General features: G+C 40.1%; 1 protein-coding gene across 1 annotated transcript in view; it reads right to left on the reverse strand.

Moving 5' to 3' along the window:
• The window catches only part of LOC103186772 (DNA replication fork stabilization factor DONSON), a 46,263-nt gene extending 27,466 nt beyond the window's left edge, over window positions 1-18,797 (reverse strand). Inside the window, exon 1 of the mRNA XM_042333980.1 lies at window positions 18,466-18,797. Coding sequence (XP_042189914.1) covers window positions 18,466-18,797 — 332 coding nt within the window. The remainder of the gene's footprint in view (window positions 1-18,465) is intronic.
• Window positions 18,798-21,465: the final 2,668 nt, after the last annotated feature.

Genomic DNA, 21,465 nt, shown 5'->3' on the forward strand with positions numbered 1-21,465 from the left:
GTGTAGTGACTGTATAATGAACATAACACAACTTCTAGTCTGCATCATACGTTTTGGATCTGCCATTTCATTAAAAAGGAGTTCAGTTTTATTTTTATTATTGACCTTAAATGATCCTGTGGAGAAAGAGAGGGCAGTGGGATTGATTGGGTAACACTTCGAAGGAGCCGGCACAGGCACGATGGGCCGAACGGCCTCCTTCCATGATGTAATATTTTATGATTCTGTGAATTCATTTTTGTAATTTGCAATCAATTGCAATATGTTCTTTTTTTTAAGAAAAGCCCACAAGAGGTAAAAAGTTAGTCAAAACAAGGTCTCCCAGTATGATGTTTGGCAATTTTCTGGCAGCTTCAACTGTGGTGGGTTTAATCTCTCTTGAGTTACATGTACAGTACAGCCAGGTGTCCTCTGAATAAGAAACCTGACCTAGCCCATTTATTTGACATTGTGTCCCGAGTGTGTCGTCCTAAAAGCACTTCTCATGTTCAGGTAATATACAATTACAGGAATTACATAGCATCTGACTTCTCTTTAAACATTCCTCAGAGATAATTTTTTTTACATTTCTCTCCCACAGCAATTTTCCTGAATGTTCTATTAAACTAAAATGAATGACATTCTGCAGTTCTACATTTTATGCTAACTGTATCTACTACTGTGTGCCCTTTGGGTAAATATTGACAAATGGGGTGTTGAGAACTTCATAGTGGGAGATAATTATTGGAAATAGCTGTGGTAATGTGTTTATACTGCATGTCCCAGCTGGCTAGAACAGCACATTTGAGACCAGTCTGCCAAAGCCAGAACTTCAGCGCAGCTTCATATCATTTTACAAGATCGCTGTTGATATCCAACCCAGACGTTGCTGAAAGTCTGGGACTGCGGCAACACCTCAATAACTCTGCAAGGGAATCGCTTCACAAAAATAAAGTCACTGTCCCATCATCATACGTATTATTGTACATTGTGCGGAATAAAACTGGACCAGGATTGTGAAATATTCCGTGATAAGGTTTGGGAATAACTGAAAAGAAAACATTGTAAATGTAGGAAGGTTGCAACACTCTCCCAGGAATGCTAAGCAATCAGGTCCAATGGTTGGTTACCACTCTCGGTCACTAAGTAACTGATGCCGCAGATCAATATCGGTCTAGCTAACAAGGAAAAAATGGTGCATTGCACTTACACCCACTTTTGAATGGGAATAACATGAAATGCATAGATCAAAAAGAACTATCAAAGAAATTGATGCTATGTGTTAACATTTTGTAAAGTCTTTCAGGAAATATTCTTAAATTAATGCATGCAACACAATTCATAAAACCAGATAATAATAATCTTTGCATTTGATTTAGTGCTTTATCAAGTATTTGAAATGTTTCAAAGCACTTGGTAGAATATACTATAAAGTGAATTGACTGTATATTTTGTGGGTGAAATGCAGCAGCCAATTGAGCACAGAAGTGTCCCACAAACAGTCGAGAGTTGAGTGACCAAATTATTATTATTTTAAAAAATGTTTGTTAAAGGTATTATTATTAATCTTAATGTCTCATATGCAATTAAATTTCACTTATTTTTGTATAACATAATTCTTGCTATTTAATATGTTGTTACACTGTTTTCTCATCTCAATTTGGAAAGCGAAAGAATAATGCTCTTCACATGGGCTTTAGAGAATTATGCAAAATCTATTTATTAACAGAGAGTGTGTTTCATACTAAAGTGGAAATAAAAACATACACAAACACAAATATTAATAGCTAGAATATATAAAAACGGTCTTTGGATGCAAATAGCCTAAAATGTGGCAATGAAAAGAAGTTTCTGAAACAATGACACACCAAGTTTGTCAGTCGCACGACTAGAAACAGACTCGTCACACACCGTTACCCGTTAACTGGTCAATGATCTTGAAATTTATCTTCGACCTTTTTTTAATCTCAGGTCCTGATAAATACTTCAAAGCAAGTACTATAATTGATCAGGTCTTTAACTAGCAATACTCGATACTCTCTAAAGGCCTGAAGTCTATTCACTCAATATGCAAGAATACAGATGACTTGATGCTCGGTAGATTGGGTTAATTAAAACAGTCTCTGTTTTTTGAACAGTACTGCAGGATGTGTTGGGTCTTTGTGCTCTGGTTCACAGAACCAAGATACAATGACTCCAGTCATTAGAGTCATTCATCATAATAAACCTTGCATTTGATATAGCGCCTTTTCATGTCTTCGAGACGTCTTAAAGCACCTCACAGAATACACTGAAAAGTGAATTCACTGTACATTTGGGGGCAAAACTCGGCAGCCAATTGCACAGCAATGTCCCACAAACAGTCATGGACTGAGTGACCAAATTATTATTGTTACTTTTTTAAGGGATTAATTACCCCCAGAAATACAATCCATCAATCGAATAACAATCGGGTTCCAACTTTCTGCTAGGTAAACAGAGTGGAGTAAGGAAGCTTGCCCAACGTTTTGTCCTGCCCGGGAATCAAACCCAAGTCCTCTCGCTTGCAAGGTGAATGCTCTAACCACTAAGCTACTAATCCTATCTCCCACCGCCCCCATCACTCTAACAAGCTGCTTTTTACCTGAGTCCAGTGTCTTGGCCTTTGCCACCTTTCCTGGCAACCTGTTCTGTTACCCTCTTCGTAAAGGAAAAGCAGTAATTAATTGTGTAAGTTTGCTAAGCCTCACCTGTGGGGAAGTGCAGTAGACTTGATGCGTATCAAAAGTCTTGGAGCTACTGCAGAACTGTGTTGTGAATCTGCACCAATATAATTTGCCGTAGCGTACAGATACTAAAGATAGAAATTCTGTACCATTGCTCTACACTTGACAACTTCCAAAAAGTGCACAATGTGTTGATAAATATCAGTGCCCGTTGAATATACCTCACTCATTTACACGCATCTCCAACATCAAGCAATATTTGATCACGTTTAAGTCTATAGCACCACTAAAATTAGTTAATCTGCCTCTTATGGGATGGTTTAACCTGTTCATCCATTACCATTTACCACACCAGTTCTTATGATCTCTTGGAATGCGACTGTCCATTAATAAGCTTGGCTTCATTTTACTTTAGACCCTTAATTGCCCTTCAGAGGGACTTCTATTAACCTGAAGTGGATTTGAACTACTGTCTGAGGGGAAATGTGTTCTGTACTCCCACTTTAGTTCAGCATTCAAATACAATTAGCAAAAGAATTGGGAGAGAGAGTAAAAGGCATTTTGTTGTGGGGGTAGGGGTTGGATTTCAAAACCACAAGTGGTTAGGATCAAAATAATTATTCAAAAGGGCATTGCATAAGCACTTGAGAAGTAAAAACACTAAGGGGAAGAAAACTGGAAACAACAACAACTTGCACCCTTCGCACGGGACAGTGACTCGGAACGCTTAACAGTGGCGGAGCCTGACAGAAAATGAGATGACTTAAAAAAAATCAAAGATAGCATTAGCACAACAGATACAATGACCTTCTGTGCTGAACATTTTTGTTTTCTTATTTTATTTAATCTAAATATATATATATAGTTGATATGTTAAACATAGATAATAAAACTGTAAGTATCAGGGAGGGCTAAACAGAATATAACTCACATTTAATGCATAAAACATTCTCAGAAAAGGGAGAGCTTAAAAAAAGAAAACAAGCGGCAGTATCAAATACCTCAATCCTCAATATGTTATTGATGCTCATGTGAAATACTGTTTGCGATGTCAACCACACAGAGGTTTGGGGGTGGGGGAGGATGGGACGCTGATGGAGCAGAAGTTGTTGTAGTAAAATCTATTTATCTTTTCTGATTGGAATCCAAACCACAGTGGTTTGTCCACCAGAGGTCAGAGGTCTTAAGGGAAAAGTTCAAATTTGCATCGCAACTGACCACAAAAACCTCAACAATTACAAGAATCATAAAACACACTGAATTAAGAATGAATTTCCTATTTTTAGAATCGAATGTAGCTGTGCACAATCTCCTCATAGAGCGTTACTTACTTTAATGAAGGCATCTTAACAGACAGTTCTCAAATACAATGGGTTGTGAAGCCAGACAATCCAGACAGACAGGCACAATATTAACACAGAGCTGTATTATAATTAACTATAATAATGGACCACAGGTGTGCTGAGCTGATAGGCCTAGTGACTGAAGTACAATATTGAAAAGAGTTGTAACAGAATCTCAAGTTTCCATTCCATTAGTCTGCTCTTGAAAATTACACGCAGGCATAAACTGTCTCAGATTTGACAAGGCAGGGCACTTTAGGATCAAGAGTGTCAAATCTATCAGAAATCAAATACAAAAGCTTTCTCCTTTACTTATCACAGCCTTATCGCAACGCTCAAAGTTCTAGGGAGTCAAATAGAATGAAAACTGCCTGCAGAAAACAACTTGTCATGTTTGCTTATAACCTAGTACAAATTGCTTTGATTGAAACTATATACAGTCGGACCTTTAAAATGATGAAAAATGTTGAAAGTTCTGCTGTAGAATAACATTTTGGATTGTCTGAGAGACGAATAATGAAACGAGTTATTGTGCTTACAAATGTTTTGGGTGGGTAGAAGAGATTCAATGAGCTTCTTCTGTGTCAATGGCTTACAACTCGCTTTTAGTCGGCAAGAGTACGTCATGAGACCTCCTGTAATATATTGTAGCTGAGATCTGGTTATCATATGGATCAAGTCTTACTGATTATTTTTTGTTAAGAAATCTTGCCAATTCTTGATACTCAAGCGCTCCTGGATGCTACCCCATGTGACGGGCATTATATAAGTGCAAGCTGTTGTACTCAGCTATCATTTATTGTAAATAAAATGTAAAATCTGTTTTAGTGTTGAACTTGTTTGTACATTTTCAGTGCTGTGTGTGAGATTGCAAAGAGAAGCACAGTGTAACTGGGAAGGTGTTTTTCATGAAATATGGATGTCTTAAGTGTATGGACCTCCATTTCTGAAAAAGCTGAGTTCTGCATCTGTTTTTACAAAGAAATATGTGTCTGGTCCTTGGGAGCTCTGCTTTGTTTCTTTGTATGAAATAATCCTTAGCACTTCAAGTAACTCCCCATTACATTTGTAGGAATACATTATATTTATGACCACGGCAGATTCCATTTATATTACTTATGCATACACAAAGAAAACAGTACTTTCTTTCTTACAAAGGAGTCTCTGGTGAGATCTTCAATCACTCAGTCACCTTTTAGAATTTTTTTCTTTAATAGATTGCTGATAATAAATCTCAAGACCATCGTAGTTTGTTTGCGCTGTTTACAGAAAACAATAATAATAATAATCCTTGCATTTGACTTTGTCTTCACATCTTCAAGAAATCCCAAAGCACTTCACAGAATATACTGTAAAGTGAATTTTGCGGGTTGAAACCCGGTAGCCAATTGCGTACAGCAGGATCCCACAAACAGTCGTGGATTGAAGTGGATCCACATGGATTGAACAATCTACATTCAGTACAGTTATCTTTTATGTTTCACCCCCGAAGAGCTCTTTACTGTGGGCTATTATTATTTAAGGCAGGGTAGTCCAACTGGCGGCCTGCTCTCCCTCCATTTCACCTGGCCCACCCGCTCTCTGCAAAACCCGTAAAAAAATGTTGTTATATCTCTGGAAGTAAAATACAAAGATATTGCTTATGTAGCCCGTGCATGTTTCTCAAATAGGGCATCCAGCCCTCAGCAGCCAAAAGCTTGGACCACCCTGACTTAAGGCATAATGAAAGAATGGTTAGTTTTAATTATCGTTATTAATAGATCCCACTATCGCATTACCTGATTATAATTGGAGACTTCTATCCAGTCCTATATTAAATCCTAGTGTTTGAATGTATGCAGCAATATCTAAGCAACAAGAACACAGAAAGAATAAGCGCCCATTCCTTTGTACATTCACTGTAGGTGGTGAGGGACAATACCTGAGCACATAATTTCTCTTACATTGTTAAATGTAATTTTCAAAAAGCAATAACCACTGCGTGGCATCGACTTGCTAGATATTAGGGAGGTGGAAGAAAAGGATGAGCAAAATGTCATACAAAATGTGTCCAGATGTAAAAACAGCAGGTGTAAGTCACTACACAGTTAAAGGCATCTGTAATTCTCTATCTACACATGATTTATACGTAGTGACAATTATCAGATAAAATGCTGTCAACAATCAGCATCAGAAAAAGATTACAAGAGATAACAGATGAAGAAGGCCCTTTTGTCCATTCACTTTTAGCCTTCGAAACCACCCCCCCCCCCCATTCACCTGTAGCAGCATCACATTGTTTCTCAAATTAATCCAGGATCCTGGCCTCAACCACCCTTCCTCATAGCCAACTCACATTGTGAATTACTCTGTGTAAAGACAGGATCACACAGCAGGTTAACATTTGTGGATAGGACCTTTTCCTAGAGCCCTTCTTTTCCAGGGTGTGTGCAATGTAGAGAGGAGAGTTTCCACATATAAGAGGCGGATTCCTGTAAAAGTGGTTAGCGGGCTTGCCTTGCAAGCAAGAGGAACTGGGTTTGAGTCCCGGGTGGGACAGGGTGAAACCTTAGGCAAGTTTCCTTCTCCAAACACACACACACTCCTCTGTTTACCTAGCAGTAAGTAGGAACCTACTTGTTAGTCGATTGTCAGATCACATTTCCGGGGGTAATAATCGCTCCCCAAAAAATAATAATTTGGTCACTCAATCCACGGCTGTTTGTGGGACACTGCTGTGCGCAATTGGCTGTCGCCCACTAAATACACAGCCATTACACTTTGCAGTGTATTCTGTGAAGCGCTTTGAGACGTCTCGAAGACGTGATGAGGCGCTGTATCAAATGCAAAGATTATTAATAATAGTTAAGAATGTTATGCAACAACAACAAATTACATTCGTATAGTACCTTTCATATTAAGAAGAGGATCCATAGGACGACTTTTAAACTGGTTCAAAACTTAAGTTAGAGCTCTTGCCCAGTCTATATAGCTGGAAGTAATTCAGAGTAGGAAGCCTGATTCATATTTCTAATCCAGAGCTTGAAGAGAGCTCTACACGTGTATCAAAGCACACGCATAAGGCTCAGCTAAAGAGTAAGATGAGTTTGTCGTTATTAATATGACAAAATAGGCAGTTAAACAACCAGCTCTTTAATAACATCAAACAGTCACTTGAATGTTGTGGGGGTGGCTCCACAACAAACAACTACTCTTTTCATGTAATAGCTTCCCTTCACATTCAAAGAAGCTGCTGGTTCTTTGATAATGTGCAAAAGGCCGGTTGACTTTGGATTGCCTAGTTTTCAATGATAGACTGGGTGACCTTTCACAGATGATTTCAAGTGCATTTTTCTGGTGTATTACACATTGCGAAAATATCAAAGGAAGACTCGTGCGTTCCCCATGTTAGTCTCTGCAAATCTGTTTCTTGACTGAGCAATTCAACAGCCATCCATTGTGCTTCATCCAACAACAGATTGGCTGCTGCCCACAAGGTGGCGACACAATGACATATTTAAACTTACAGTGCAATTATCATGTTCTTAAATTGCATTTCAGGACTGGGATTTTGCAGTAAGTATCAAAGATCAAGGACACTGTCATACTTAAAAGCCCTCATAAATCTTTAGAGACTGTCAAAATAAACCTACTCAAGCACTTTAAGTGTTTGTTGTATGCATTTAAGAAAGACATATAATAAGAAACCTTTATCAGACTACGGTATCTGCCGCTATATGTTGTACCAATAACAGATTACTGCATTGAGGGAGATGGAGTATTGGAACTGATTGTGTTAAGCTTACTTCTTGGACAGCTCTGCTTTTTTATAAAGCGTCTCTTTATACAGTATGTTTTCTGAATGTAATTGCCTTACTTACATACTTCAGCTTATCAACTGGGGACTCTTCTGTTTGTTATTTGATTGTGGTTTAGAATTAGTTTGTGTTAGTGCCTTCCACTGTTGAGTTAGTGTTGAGTGGCAATGTAATCGTGCACAGAGCTTTGAAACTGGATGTCAGTTTTCTCATGTTCTTAAAGTGCCAGTTGCACAATTGGTTCTATTAGAACTAAAAGTAATCCCTTAAACTTTCTTGAGCTTCCCATAGAAAATGATTTGTGCTTTTTATATTCGCTTTATTTTGTGAAATCAGAAGAGCTGTATGGATGAAGACCCTTCAGGGCATATGATCTAAATCCTTTTAGAATAGCAACCTTACCGTCTTCTCATTACACCACCAATCTGCTTCTTAAATGAGTCTTCATTACACTTTCTGATAAACTATTCCAACTGTCAATTACCTTCTGCACTTGCTGAGTCCTTGACATGGTCTAAAGTTGCCTGAATCTGCACCAACTTGTGCTATTTATTCCACATTATCCTTCTGGCTTGGTCATTGATGAATACAAGATAGACAGGGCTCATTATCTCTCTCTTTTTAATCAAGTTCCCCACTGGCCAATCATTCAGTGGGCTCAGGCCAGCTTCACGTCCCCCCCTGTCCTGCCCGCCCCACCATTGGTGGATGGGCCTTCAGCCACTCTGTCCCCACCCTCTGGAACTCCATCCTCCGCCTTGCCCCCTCCCTAGCCTCCTTCAAGACCCATCTCAAGACCCTCCTCTTTGACTGCACCTTGGTCACTCTCCTACTGTTACCTTCTCTCCACCCCTCCAGATCTCAACCATCAGCTGGTGCAGATCCCTGAATGTCCAGCACCTTGGGACATCCTGACGTGAAAGGCGCTGTGTAAATGTCACTGCCTCTTCAAAATATCTGATAGTGCTTCTCAAATCTCCTCAGTTGCCTGTTGAAATATCCAGTGATGTATAGTTCATCTGTTAGTTGAAGTATTCACTTATCTGGTATTTACAAATGTGGAGTTGGCTGCACATTGGTTTTCACACCCGTTATTTGTGAGGAAGTGAACAGTTATTGAGAATAAGATGTTGTAACCTGAATTTGGAGGCTTTACTTTCCTTGCTTTCTATGGTAGTGGTGCTACTTATATGCTTTTAAATGGCATTATTGGAATTGGGAATTTGCTGAATTGGCAGCACAAAGCAGAGTGTAGGTATTATTTCTTCAGTCATGATGTCCGTCAGCTAGTAATGCCAAAACAGGTCATTTGGAACCAATTGTGCACGGGTGGCTACTTGTTTTGAATGGTGGAAAGAGTAATAATAATAATGATCCTTGCATTTGATATAATGCCTTATCACGTCTTCAAGACCCCTCAAAATGCTTTACACCAGCTGAAATGGAAAAACTAGGTTTCTGAAGAAAATCCAGGAAATGGTTGTGATCGGTCTTCCCATGTGCAATTGACGAAAAAGATAGGACTATCAGGAAAAGTGCACAATAACTGGGAATATAATCCTTGCATTTGATATAGCACCTTATCACGTCTTCTAGACGTCTCAAAGTGCTTCACAGGATTTATTGTAAAGTGAATTGACTGTATATTTTGTGGCTGAAACCTGGCAGCCGATTGCGCACAGCAGCGTTCCACAAACATGCCATGGATTGGGTGACCAATTTTTTTTTAGTTATTTGCAATTGCATAATAATTACACTTAGGAATACTCACTAAATAATTGCCTCCAAGCCCCCCACCACTACTCCACATGATGGTTATTTGTGGAGGACAAGTTTGCAGGGCTATGGGAGAGAGAGCGGGGGAGTGGGATTGATTTGGAAGCTCTTTTCAAAGAGCAGCACAGACACGATGGGCCAAATGGCCTCCTTCTGTGTTTGATAATTCTGTGATTCTAGGATGGTTCACAGTTTATCCAACAAGTAGCTGAGAGATACAGACATAGAAGCTCTCAGGGCCAGTAGTTAGGTTATAACTACAAATCCATTTACTTTAGTCCAGGGAGAGATATCATCGACGATCCACTGCCTCCTTTTTATCCAACAAATGATTACACTTTCATAATTATACCAATTGTATAAGTATACAATTTATCTTATTAAAAAGAAAGGGAGGGCGAAGCGGACCTGAAAGAGACGGAGGGTGGGGGTGGAGGGGAGGGTGTCCGAAAAGCAGAACGGGTAGAAGCAACCGCTGGCCTCTCAACGCCTCTATACGAGTCAGGCCTGGCAGTGAAGATCCTTGTCTCTAGGAAGTGACTACAAAAAAAAGCTCGTTTCCAAACAGAATGCTCTGATTAAGTGAACCACAACAAATCATCGAAAAGCTCCCAACTACTGGATTTAAAAGAATTTGCCATGCATGCCAAAGAAAGGAAATCAAAACTAAGAAAAGTATGGTCATTCAAATTTATGTATTTTAGAAGCACGGAATAAAATCCAAAGTGTAATTCATATTTGTCATATTTCTATGTGTGTAAGTCATGTTTCTATTTTATCTATGTGTCCTCCCGAAATGAAAGGCGCTATACAAATTTGTTGTTGTCGCTTATATCAGTATTGCTTTTAAAAAGAAAAGTATCTTCTTTGGTAGCTTAGCAGATAATTGCATTGCCTTGTGTGCCGCTGAATCTTAGCTTTATTTATTTACCTCCTCAGCCATATTCACTCAACAAAGTGTGATTAATTGGCTATTTATCTCATCGGTTTAGTAGCACGTTGCTGGCACACATCTGATTCCCACGATTGCCTCCATAACAATATTCCCCTCATTTCTAATCCGTCGCATTCTGTAAGACACAGAGCCATATTTTCAGATATGCCAAAGCAACAGGACAAGAGGGACACAAGTTCAGGGTTATTGAAGGAATTTTAGGGCAGACAACAATAAATAGTTTATACATACATGTCCGCCTGGCTCAGTTCATAACAGTCTTGCCTCCGAGTCAGAGTTGTCAGTTTAACTACCAAAAGTACACAACATACTCCAGTAAGCACCTATGAATCACTTTGATATGTTTTGATGAGGTAATAAAGTGCTATATCAAATGCAAGGATTATTATTAGGTTATTCTTATTGAATGAGCCATCTTTGAAACTTTGCTGCAATGTATTTACTGGTAGAAGTTACCAGTAATGCAGCTATCTAGGATGCCATCCATCTATATGGGTAGATGCTAATTTAATTTTGCTCCACGTGAAAGCTATTTGGTATGGTTTGCTGAATTTGCCGTGACTGAATGTCTTTGGCTTCTGTGCTTCATTAACATCAGAGTCAGAAGGGTTGCAGTCCTTTCAAGTGCGAGTTGGGGGTAATTTTCTCCAAATTAGTTTAGAAAATTATATGTGTGTCTGCGATTTACTGGGGATTGGGTTTAAGAATACTCAGTATAAAGGATACACATTTACATTGTGGTTACTGTTTGCTAACACTGGTCAGATGCTTGTCAATGGGGATATTTTGAGGATAGTTATGGATTAAAGTGGAGTCGGAAACGATTGATGCTGCCAAGCCATCCTCTTATTGAATGTTTAAATTCTATCACGTTTTGGGAACTTCGAACTACTATCTTTGTATTGTGTCTCTTTATTTATGGTCAAAACTGGTAAGTGACTTAGAGCCCTTTGGAACAGTTTGTTAAATTATTAAACAGATTGAAGATTTGGATGCACAAATATTAAATATGAAAAATTACTATGTGGAACAGTAAATCCAGGCTGAGTCTCTGAAATATTTTTCCATTTAGTCTAGTCTCCCCGTCATCCGCAGTCTGAAGATGCAATTCTTTGACTATGTCCTTGGGACTTCCTCCCGATGTGAAAGGCGCTTTACAAATATAATGTTATTGTTATCTTTAGTCATCTTTCCCACAATCCTTCCTCTTTCCCTCCCAGCTCGGGCTCTCACTAAATCTTTGTAAAGCATTTTGAGATATTCTCACAACTTGAAAGGTGCTGTATAAGTACAGAATGTGGTTATTATAATAATATAATAACAATTCTTGATTTGATATAGCGCCTTATCACACCTTTGAGACGTCTCAAAGCGTTTCACAGAATATCATGTAAAGTGCACCGATCATATATCCTGTGGGTGAAAGTTAAAATTATTGTGAGTTAAAGATATCTTTGTTTAGCCCTTAATCAATTCACAATGAAGTCAATTAAAATCAATTGGTTTTGGACAATACAATTTACAATGCAGTTCACATTTATATAAGGCCTTTTACATTGGTAGGACATCTCCAAGGACATCTTATAAACCACTGGTTAGACCTCAGCTGTGTTCAGTTCTGGGCACCACACTTTAGGAAGAATGTCAAGGCATTAGAGAGAGTGAGATTGACCAGAATGGTACCAGGAATGAGGGACTTCAGTTATCAGGAGAGGCTGGAGAAGCTCGGATTGTTCTCCTTGGGGCAGAGAAGGTTAAGAGGAGACTTCATAGAAATTTTCAAAATTATGATGGGGTTTGATAGGGTGAAGAAGGAGAAACTATTTCCACTGGTGGGTGGGTCGGTAACCTGAGGACACCGATTTAAAACAGTTGTTAAAAGAAACAGAGGGGAGGTGAGCAGAAATTTTTTCACACAGCGAGTTGTTGGGATCTGGAATACATTGCCTGAAAGGCTAGTGGAAGTTGATTCGATAACAACTTTTAAGAGAGAAGTAGGTAATTATTTGGGGAGGACAAGTTTGCAGGGCTATGGGGAGAGTGCGGGAGAGTGGGATTTAATTGAACATCTCTTTTCAAAGAGCTGGTTGGGCCCAGTTGCCTCCTTCTATGCTGTATGATTCTATGATCTCCACTGTTGATTGGGCCCCGAATTGGAGGAGGAAACTGAAGGGGGTGGGGAGGGGAAAGCACGCCCAACTTTTCTGTATTTTAAATATTTTACAACAATATTGATTCTTGCATTTGATACAGCGCCTTATCACGTCTTCAAGACGTTGCTAAGCAACTGTAAAGTGAATTGACGGTATATTTTGCGGGCAAAACGCAGCAGCCAATTGCGCACAGCAAATAGTCGTGGATTGAGCGACCAAATTATTATTCTATGACATAGATTAGTAGTTTGGAGACTTTTATTAAGCACAACTATTAAGCGCACTTGAAGAGCGCACAAATGTAACCTATTTGCCTTTGGTGGTTGAGACCATCCATGCTTGCATAACTCTACAGTTACAATAGCTATTTTTCTGTTGATGTGGGTGCTCGGTATTTCTTTGTTCACAGTTTACTCGGGTTCTGTTTACCCAGCTGAATTCCACTGCAGAGATACGTTATGAATTTGCTATTAAAACAGTCGTCAATCCATTTCCAAGAGTCATGGCAGCAAATACAGTTAAGCAAGTACACACTCAAAGTAAACAGTGATTCAAACAGTAATGAAGGCTGGAACTATCAGCAATGCATTCGTACGTGAAATACACTCACCTGAAGGACTTTGACTCATCATTTAAATGGAAAGTTTTTCCAACAAAGCATAATGTAAATATCAACATTGATGAATGTTGCAATGGCTCAACCATTTATTATTTAAATCATAAATTTACTAATCTAAATGCTTCTTATTTGCACAGTTTCTGGGAAGGGCTATTTAGGCTTTCTCATAGTTTCCACCTCATTTCATTGATTGTTCAAAGATAAGGTTAATCAAAGAAAAGGCAGATTTTTTTTCACTTGAACTTTGTGATGCTGTAAATTAGATATCAAAATGTGTTCTGTTAAATAGATATTAACCCTTAAGCTACTGAATTATTTGTACCTTGGGCCCAATTCACAATTTCTGCCTAGTTTGAGCTATTTTGGGTTCAGTCATTTCCTCACTGAGCCTGCTATATGTTAAGAACCTAAGAATTTGCTCGGCGAAAGAAGCCCAAGGTCCATCTAGTTCGCCTTCCACCACTCCAGTCACATGACATGTCGTGTCTTAAACTATATATTGTATCCTGAGATATTATTTTCTAACAGAAATCTATCTAATTTGTGCTTGAATGAATTGACACTTTCTGGGAGCTCCCCTAGGTAGCCTGTTTCATACGTTTGATCTTATCTCATTCTTCCAGAATACCTACCTTAACATCTTTCCATTGCAGCATCAAGCTATTCTTTCACTGTGTTGAAATAATACTCATTTCACCACCTTTAACTCTTTCCCATAATCTTTTAACAGTGTGAACTCCTTGACTTCTTGGGTCTTTCCTTTCCCATCTACAGTCTTTTAAAAGCTAAATTTAGTGTTACTTTTTGAATTATTGAATCTTCTCTCCTACTCTTTCCATCTTGCTGTTCCGAGCTTCTGACCTTAGCCCTTTTTGATATCCTGGTAAAAATACCTCATCTTCTTAACCAATTGAGATGTAATAATAATCCTTGTATTGGATATAGCACTTTGTCACATCTTTGAGACGCCTCAATGCGCTTCACAGAACAAACATACTGTCAAGTGAATTGACTGCATATGTTGTAGGCGAAATGCGGCAGCCAATTGCACACAGCAGTGTCCCGCAAACAGTCATGGACTGAGTGACCAAATTTTTTTTTCATTAATTTTTTTGAAGGGGTTATTACCCCCGGAAAAGCGAGCCGCCAATCAACTAATAACTGGGTTCCCATTATAGCTTGTAAGACAGAGGCATGTGAAGTAAGGAAACTTGCCCAACATTTCACCCTGCCCGGGAATCGAACCCAGGTCTCTCGCTTGTGAGGTGATTGATCTACACTACAGGACTCCACAGACTGTAGCATTGATGTTGGAGATAATGGCTGGCTACACTAGCTTTTCAGTGAATGTTGAATGATGGCAACCATAAATGGCAACTATAAATCCAGGAGAGAACAGAATGGATTGGGGGCCAAGGAACTAAATGCAAAATTGAGCCATCATCTTGTGGCTCTTGTGATAGCAGATTGACCTGACAATTTAAGAACATAAGAACATAAGAATTAGGAACAGGCCGTTTGGCCCTTCGTGCCTGCTCCGCCATTCAATAAGATCATGGCTGATCTTCTCACCTAACTCTGATTACCTGCCCTATCTATCCCCATATCCCCTAATCCCTCTATTTTTCAAGAATCTACAGTCTCAGCCTTGAAAATGTTCAAGGACTGAGATCTACAGCCTTCTGGGGCAGTGAATTCCATAAGTTCACTACCCTCTGAGTGAAGAAATGTTTCCTCAACTCTGTTTTAAGAGGCTGACCCTTAATTTTAAGACTGTGACCCCTGGTTATAGATTCTCCTCCCGGGGAAACAGACCCTCAGTGTCTACTTTATCAGCCCTTTAAGAATCTTATAAGTTTCAATAAGATCTCCCCTAATTCTTCTGCACTCCAGAGAATACAGCCCCAGTTTATTCAGCCTCTCCTCATAGGTCAGTCCCCTCATCCCAGGAACTAACCGAGTGAATCTACGCTGCACCCCCTCCAGGGCAAGTCTGTCCTTTTTTAAATAAGGACCAAAACTGCACACAACACTCTCGGTGCGGTCTCACCAAAGCCCTATACAGTTGCAGCAAGACTTCCCTACTCATATTCTAAACCTTTCGAGATGAACGCTAACGTTCGCCTTCTTAGTTGCTGCTGCACCTGCAAACTAACTTTTTGGGACTGGTGTACAAGGACACCCAAATCCCTTTGAATACTAACTCTATCTAACTTCTCCCCTTCCAGAAAATAATCTGTTCTTTTATTCTTGCTACCAAGGTGAATAATTTCACACTTGCTAACATTGAATTCCATCTGCCACCTACTCGCCCACTCCCCGAGCCTATCTATATCTTGTCACAATCTTTTTGCATCATCCTGAGAGCTCACTCTGCTACCAAGTTTAGTATCATCCGCGAATTTAGACACATTACATTCAACGTCCTCGTCCAGATCATTGATGTAAATGGTAAATAGCTGAGGGCGAAGCACTGATCCTTGTGGCACTCCACTAGTTACATTCTGCCAATTCGAGAATGATCCGTTTATCACTACTCTCTGCTTTCTACCCGATAGCCACTCTTCTATCCATGTTAATATTTTCCCATTAATCCCGTGGGCCTTGATCTTGAGTAACAGCCTTTTGTGTGGCACCTTGTCAAATGCCTTCCTAAAATCCAAATATACCACATCTACTGGTTCCCCCTTATCCAACCTGCTAGATACATCCTCAAAAAATTCTAAAAGGTTAGTCAAGCATGACTTCCCTTTTGTAAAGCCATGTTGACTCTGCCTAATCTTTTTATGGTCTTCCAGGTATCCCATAACTACGTCTTTTATTAAGGACTCAAGAATTTTCCCTACAACTGACGTCAAACTAACTGGTCTATAGTTTTCCCTATTTTCTCTCCCACCCTTCTTAAATAGTGGAGTTACGTTTGCAATCTTCCAATCAATGGGAACTTTTCCAGTATCCACAGACTTTTGGAAGATTATAGACATGCCATCCACTATCTCAGTAGCCACCTCCTTTAAAACTCTCGGATGCAGGCCATCCGGTCCAGGGGATTTATCGGTTTTAAGACCCAACAATTTACCTTGAACCATCTCTTTACTAATGTTAATCTCCCTAAGTTGCTCGCTAACATTGTCTTCTTGGTCCTCTATTTTTGGTATGTTTCCAGTGTCTTCTACGGTGAAGACTGTAGAAAAATACTTGTTTAATGACTCTGCCATGTCTTTGTCCCCTATTATAATTCCTCCGGTCTCTGCCTGTAATGGACCCACATTCACCCTCGCTAGCCTTTTCCTCTTTATATATTTGTAAAAACTCTTGGAGTCTGTTTTTATGTTCTTTGCTAGTTTGCCCTCGTAATCTATTTTCTCCCTCTTGATCAATTTTTTGGTCCTCCTCTGTTGTTCCCTAAAGTTCTCCCAATCCTCGGGTTTACTACTCATCTTCGCTGTTTTATAGGCTTTTTCTTTTGATTTGATACTTTCCCTAACTGCTCTAGTTAGCCATGGCTGCACCACCTTTCCCATGGCATTCTTATTCCTCAAAGGAATATGTGCTCGTTGGGAATTTTGCACTATCTCCTTGAATGTCTGCCATTGCTGGTCTACCGTCAAATCTTTAAGTTTAGTCTCCCAGTTTATTCTGGCTAAATCCTCTCTCATACCAGCAAAGTTGGCTCGATTTAAATTGAAGACTTTTGCTTCAGACTTAACTACTTCCCTCTCTAACTTAACGCTAAATTCCATCATATTATGATCGCTTTGCCCTCGAGGAGCCTTAAGTTCCAGTTTGCTGATCAGCCCTGTTTCATTACACAAAACAAGGTCTAATATGGCTTGTTCCCTGGTCGGCTCCTCAGCATATTGATCTAGAAAATTATCTCTAATACATTCTATAAACTCCTCTTCTATGTTACCTTTCCCAATTTGGTTGTCCCAGTCTATGTGCAGGTTAAAATCACCCACAATTAGTGTCTTTCCTTTGCTACATGCTCCACTAATCTCTTGATTTATACCTTGAGCGATACTTTGACCACTGTTTGGGGGTCTATAAACTACTCCCACTATAGTTTTCTGCCCCTTGAAGTTACGTATCTCTACCCATACTGACTCTACATCTTGCTTTTCAGATTTAAAATCTTTCCTCTCTACTGTTTTTATCCCATCCTTTATTAGCAGGGCCACTCCCCCTCCTCGTTTACCACATCGCCTATCTTTCCTATATACCACGTAGCCGGGAATATTCAGTTCCCATCCCTGATCACCCTGTAACCATGTCTCGGTGATGGCTACTAGATCATACCGGTTTGTCTCTATTTGTGCAACTAATTCATCTATCTTGTTACGAATGCTTCGTGCATTCAGATATAGCGCCTTAATTCTGACTTCCGGCTATTAACCCTATTCACCAGCACTCTATCACTGTACTTCCTTTCCCGGCTTGACACACTTTGCTCTTCTCCCTTGTTAATCTGCTCTCTTGCTTTTGTTGATCTCAAGTTTAACTGTGGTGGACTATACTTTACTATGTTTTTACCTCCCCCCCCCTTAGTAGTTTAAAGCCCTTTCTACCTCCCTATTTATTCGCGTAGCCAGGACATTTGTCCCAGCCCTATTTAGGTGGAGCCCATTCCTTTGGAAAAGCTCCCATCTTCCCCAATACTCGTGCCAGTGGCCCATGAATTGGAATTCCTGCTCTCCGCACCACTCTTTTAGCCCGGCATTCAGATCTATGATCTTCTTTTGCCTGTACCAATTAGCTCCTGGCTCAGGTAACAGTCCCGATATCATCACTTTGGAAGTTCTATTGCTTAGTTTAATTCCCAATTCCCGGAACTCACTCCTTAACTCGTCCCTACTGGTCCTACCAATGTCATTGGTCCCTAAATGTACCATTACGATTGAATCCTCTCCCTCATGCCTCAAATTTATCTCCAGCCCGGCGGTGACATCCTTCACCCTGGCCCCAGGAAGACAACAGTCTTCTTGTCTCCCTGCTACGACTACAGAAAATCAGTCCTCCCGACTGTCTCATCCCCAAAAAGAATTACATTTTTAACCTCCTGCACAGGGGTGTTGGGGTCAGTTTGCCCGTCTTCCTCGCAGATTTCCTTGTCCACATAGGTTGCCAATATTTCTTACCTGTCAGACAAGGCTAAAGTCTGGGATTCTTCAGCCCCTCTCTTTCGGGAACACTTGCCTGCCCGCCTGACTGTCACCCAGTCATGTCCGTCGCTGCTATATTCTTCTTCCTTGGGACTCAGGGGAGTGTGCGGCTCCAGGATAAAGCTGTCCAGGAAGTTTTCTCCATCCCTAATGCTGCGCAGCATCTCCACCTGAGACTCCAGCTCAGCTACTCTCAGCTGGAGCTCTCTGATTTCCAGACACTTGCGGCAGACGAAGTCGCCCGGACTTAAGGCGCCCTCCATTGACTCCCACATGTGACAGACCTCACAGTTTACCTGCCACACCATCTTCACAAACTTTATATAGATACAAAGATATATAGCCTGCCCCCACTTCCCCCTCTGCACCTAATTCCCTCACACTCTGACCTCACTCCAGACATAACTCGCTCTCAGCTCGAGTGAGGCTCTCGCAGCTATCTCCTATTTATACTTTCTGGGTGCAACCCATTTCTGATTTGCTCAGCAGTGATTTGGAATTAACACCTAAACAAGTGATTAATCAATAAGTTAATTTAATCAATAAGTTATTTGTTATTGGTTCGGCTTAATTGGCTACAGCTGCTCCCTGTAAAGTTACCCCACAAGACCAATGTACCAATGGTATCAGCAATTTTAAATAACACAAGACTTAAAACAACTACAACAACTACTACAAGACTTGAATAACAACAACAACAAATTGGGTTATGTACTCACGATAGCAGTTTTCACGACACTCACAGCAGCAATTCCCACTCTCACCAAATTCCCTCACACTCTGGCCTCACTCCAGACGTAGCTCGCTCTCAGCTCAAGTGAGGCTCTCGCAGCTATCTCCTATTTATACTTTCTGGGTGCAACCCATTTCTGATTTGCTCAGCAGTGATTCGGAATTAACACCTAAACAAGTGATTAATCAATAAGTTAATTTAATCAATAAGTTATTTGTTATTGGTTCGGCTTAATTGGCTACAGCTGCTCCCTGTAAAGTTACCCCACAAGACCAATGTAATCAGCAATTTTAAATAACACAAGACTTAAAACAACCACAACAACTACTACAAGACTTGAATAACAACAACAAATTGGGTTATGTACTCATGATAGCAGTTTTCATGACACTCACAGCAGCAATTCCCACTCTCACCAAATTCCCTCACATTCTGGCCTTGCCTCACTCCGGACGAAGTGAAATTTGAAATTAGAATTCCAGTCATTGGGGAGAAAAATGCAGCATTTGATATTATCGCAAGCAATGATTACCAGTTCAACTAAAGCAATGGAATCAAAAGTGGTCAGTATTTATCACTAGCTCTGTTAACCCTCCAAAGGTCAATGATACCTATTGAGTTATTTGACTGCGTTTTGGGTGATGTGATAATTATCAGCTGTTTAATAACACATCACTCCTTAAAATGGTTTAGCTTCAGTTGATTTATGGTGGTCCAACTGGCGGCCAATGGCTGGATGCGGCCACTCCTTCCCTCCATTTCATCTGTGCCACCCTTTCCCTCCATAACCCTTAAATGCAATGTCTATGGGAGGGAAACATAAAAAATATTGCTTCTGCGGCCCAGGGACTTTACTCAAATAGGGCATCTGGTCCTCAGCAGTTAAAAGGTTGAACCACCCTGATTTATGCCACAACTCCAATGAACTTCTGTGGAAAAGAATGATTTATCAGAAATAATTGATTCCAATGGGAGGCAGATTCTCCCATCAAATGCTCATACTTTGATCAGCAAGTGTATTGAGCTGGCGAACCTATTTTAATAATGGAGATACCACAAGTGTGTTCAGCATAAACAATTTGGTAAAGATGAATAAAAATATTAATGCAGGCCATATACTTGTGTTGAACCTGTCACTGGTAATATGAACTGAGATCATTTTAAAATAAACTCTTCATTTCTAATTTAAGTTAGTATCACAGGCTGGAATGAAAAGAATTCATGTCTGCAATCTAACCCAATTTAGAGAAGCAATAGAGATCCTTCACACGAGTATAGATTCCTGAAATATCCTTCGTAAACATCCAGCTCTGACAGCTAATAATAATCCTTGCATTTGATATAGTGCCTTATCACGTCTTCTAGACGTCTCAAAGCGCTCCACAGAAGTGAATTCATAGATTCATAGAATGTTACGGCGCAAAAGGAGGCCATTCGACCCATCGAGTCTGTGCGGCTCTTTGACAGAGTAAGTCACTTTCACTAACTCCAATCACCAGCGTTCTCCCCATAACCCTGCAAACCTGCCTTCCCCAGATACCTATCCAGTTCTCCCTTAAAAGCTGTTATCGAATTGGACTTCACTGCCCTTTCGGGCAGATCATTCCAAATTTGAACAACTCGCTGAGTGAAAAGAATTTCTTCTAACCTCCCCTCTGCTTCTTTTGGTAGATATCTTAAGACTGTGACCACGAGTCACAGACACACCTACCAGCGGAAACAGCTTTTCCCTATCTTGCCTGTCGAAACCTTTCATGATCTTGAAGACCTCTATCAGGTCTCTGCGTAACCTTCTCTGCTCTAATGGGAAAAGTCCTAACTTCTCCAGCCTGTCCTCATAGCTAAGGTTCCCCATTCCTGGTATCATTGTCGTATCATTCTCTAATATCCTTCCTGAGGTAAGGTGCCCAGAACTGGACGCAGTATTCCAGCTGAGGCCTAACCAGTGTTTTGTATAGACTAACCATAACCCTTACTCTTATACTCTATGCCCCTACTAATAAAGCTCAGTACACCAAATGCCTTTTTTACTGCCTTATCTACCTGCCCCGCTACCTTTAATGATTCACTTACTTGAACACCCAGATCTCTTTGTACGTTCACCCCCTTAAGATTGAGCTACCAAGTCTATATTGCCTCCTATCATTTTTCCTCCCTAAGTGTATCACTTCACACTTATCCACATTGAAACCCATCTGCCAAATGTCAGCCCATTCCACCATTCTGTGTATGTCTGCTTGCAG

The sequence above is a fragment of the Callorhinchus milii genome, unplaced genomic scaffold (assembly GCF_018977255.1).
Source record: "Callorhinchus milii isolate IMCB2004 unplaced genomic scaffold, IMCB_Cmil_1.0 Scaffold4, whole genome shotgun sequence".
Taxonomy (NCBI): Eukaryota; Metazoa; Chordata; class Chondrichthyes; order Chimaeriformes; family Callorhinchidae; genus Callorhinchus; species Callorhinchus milii.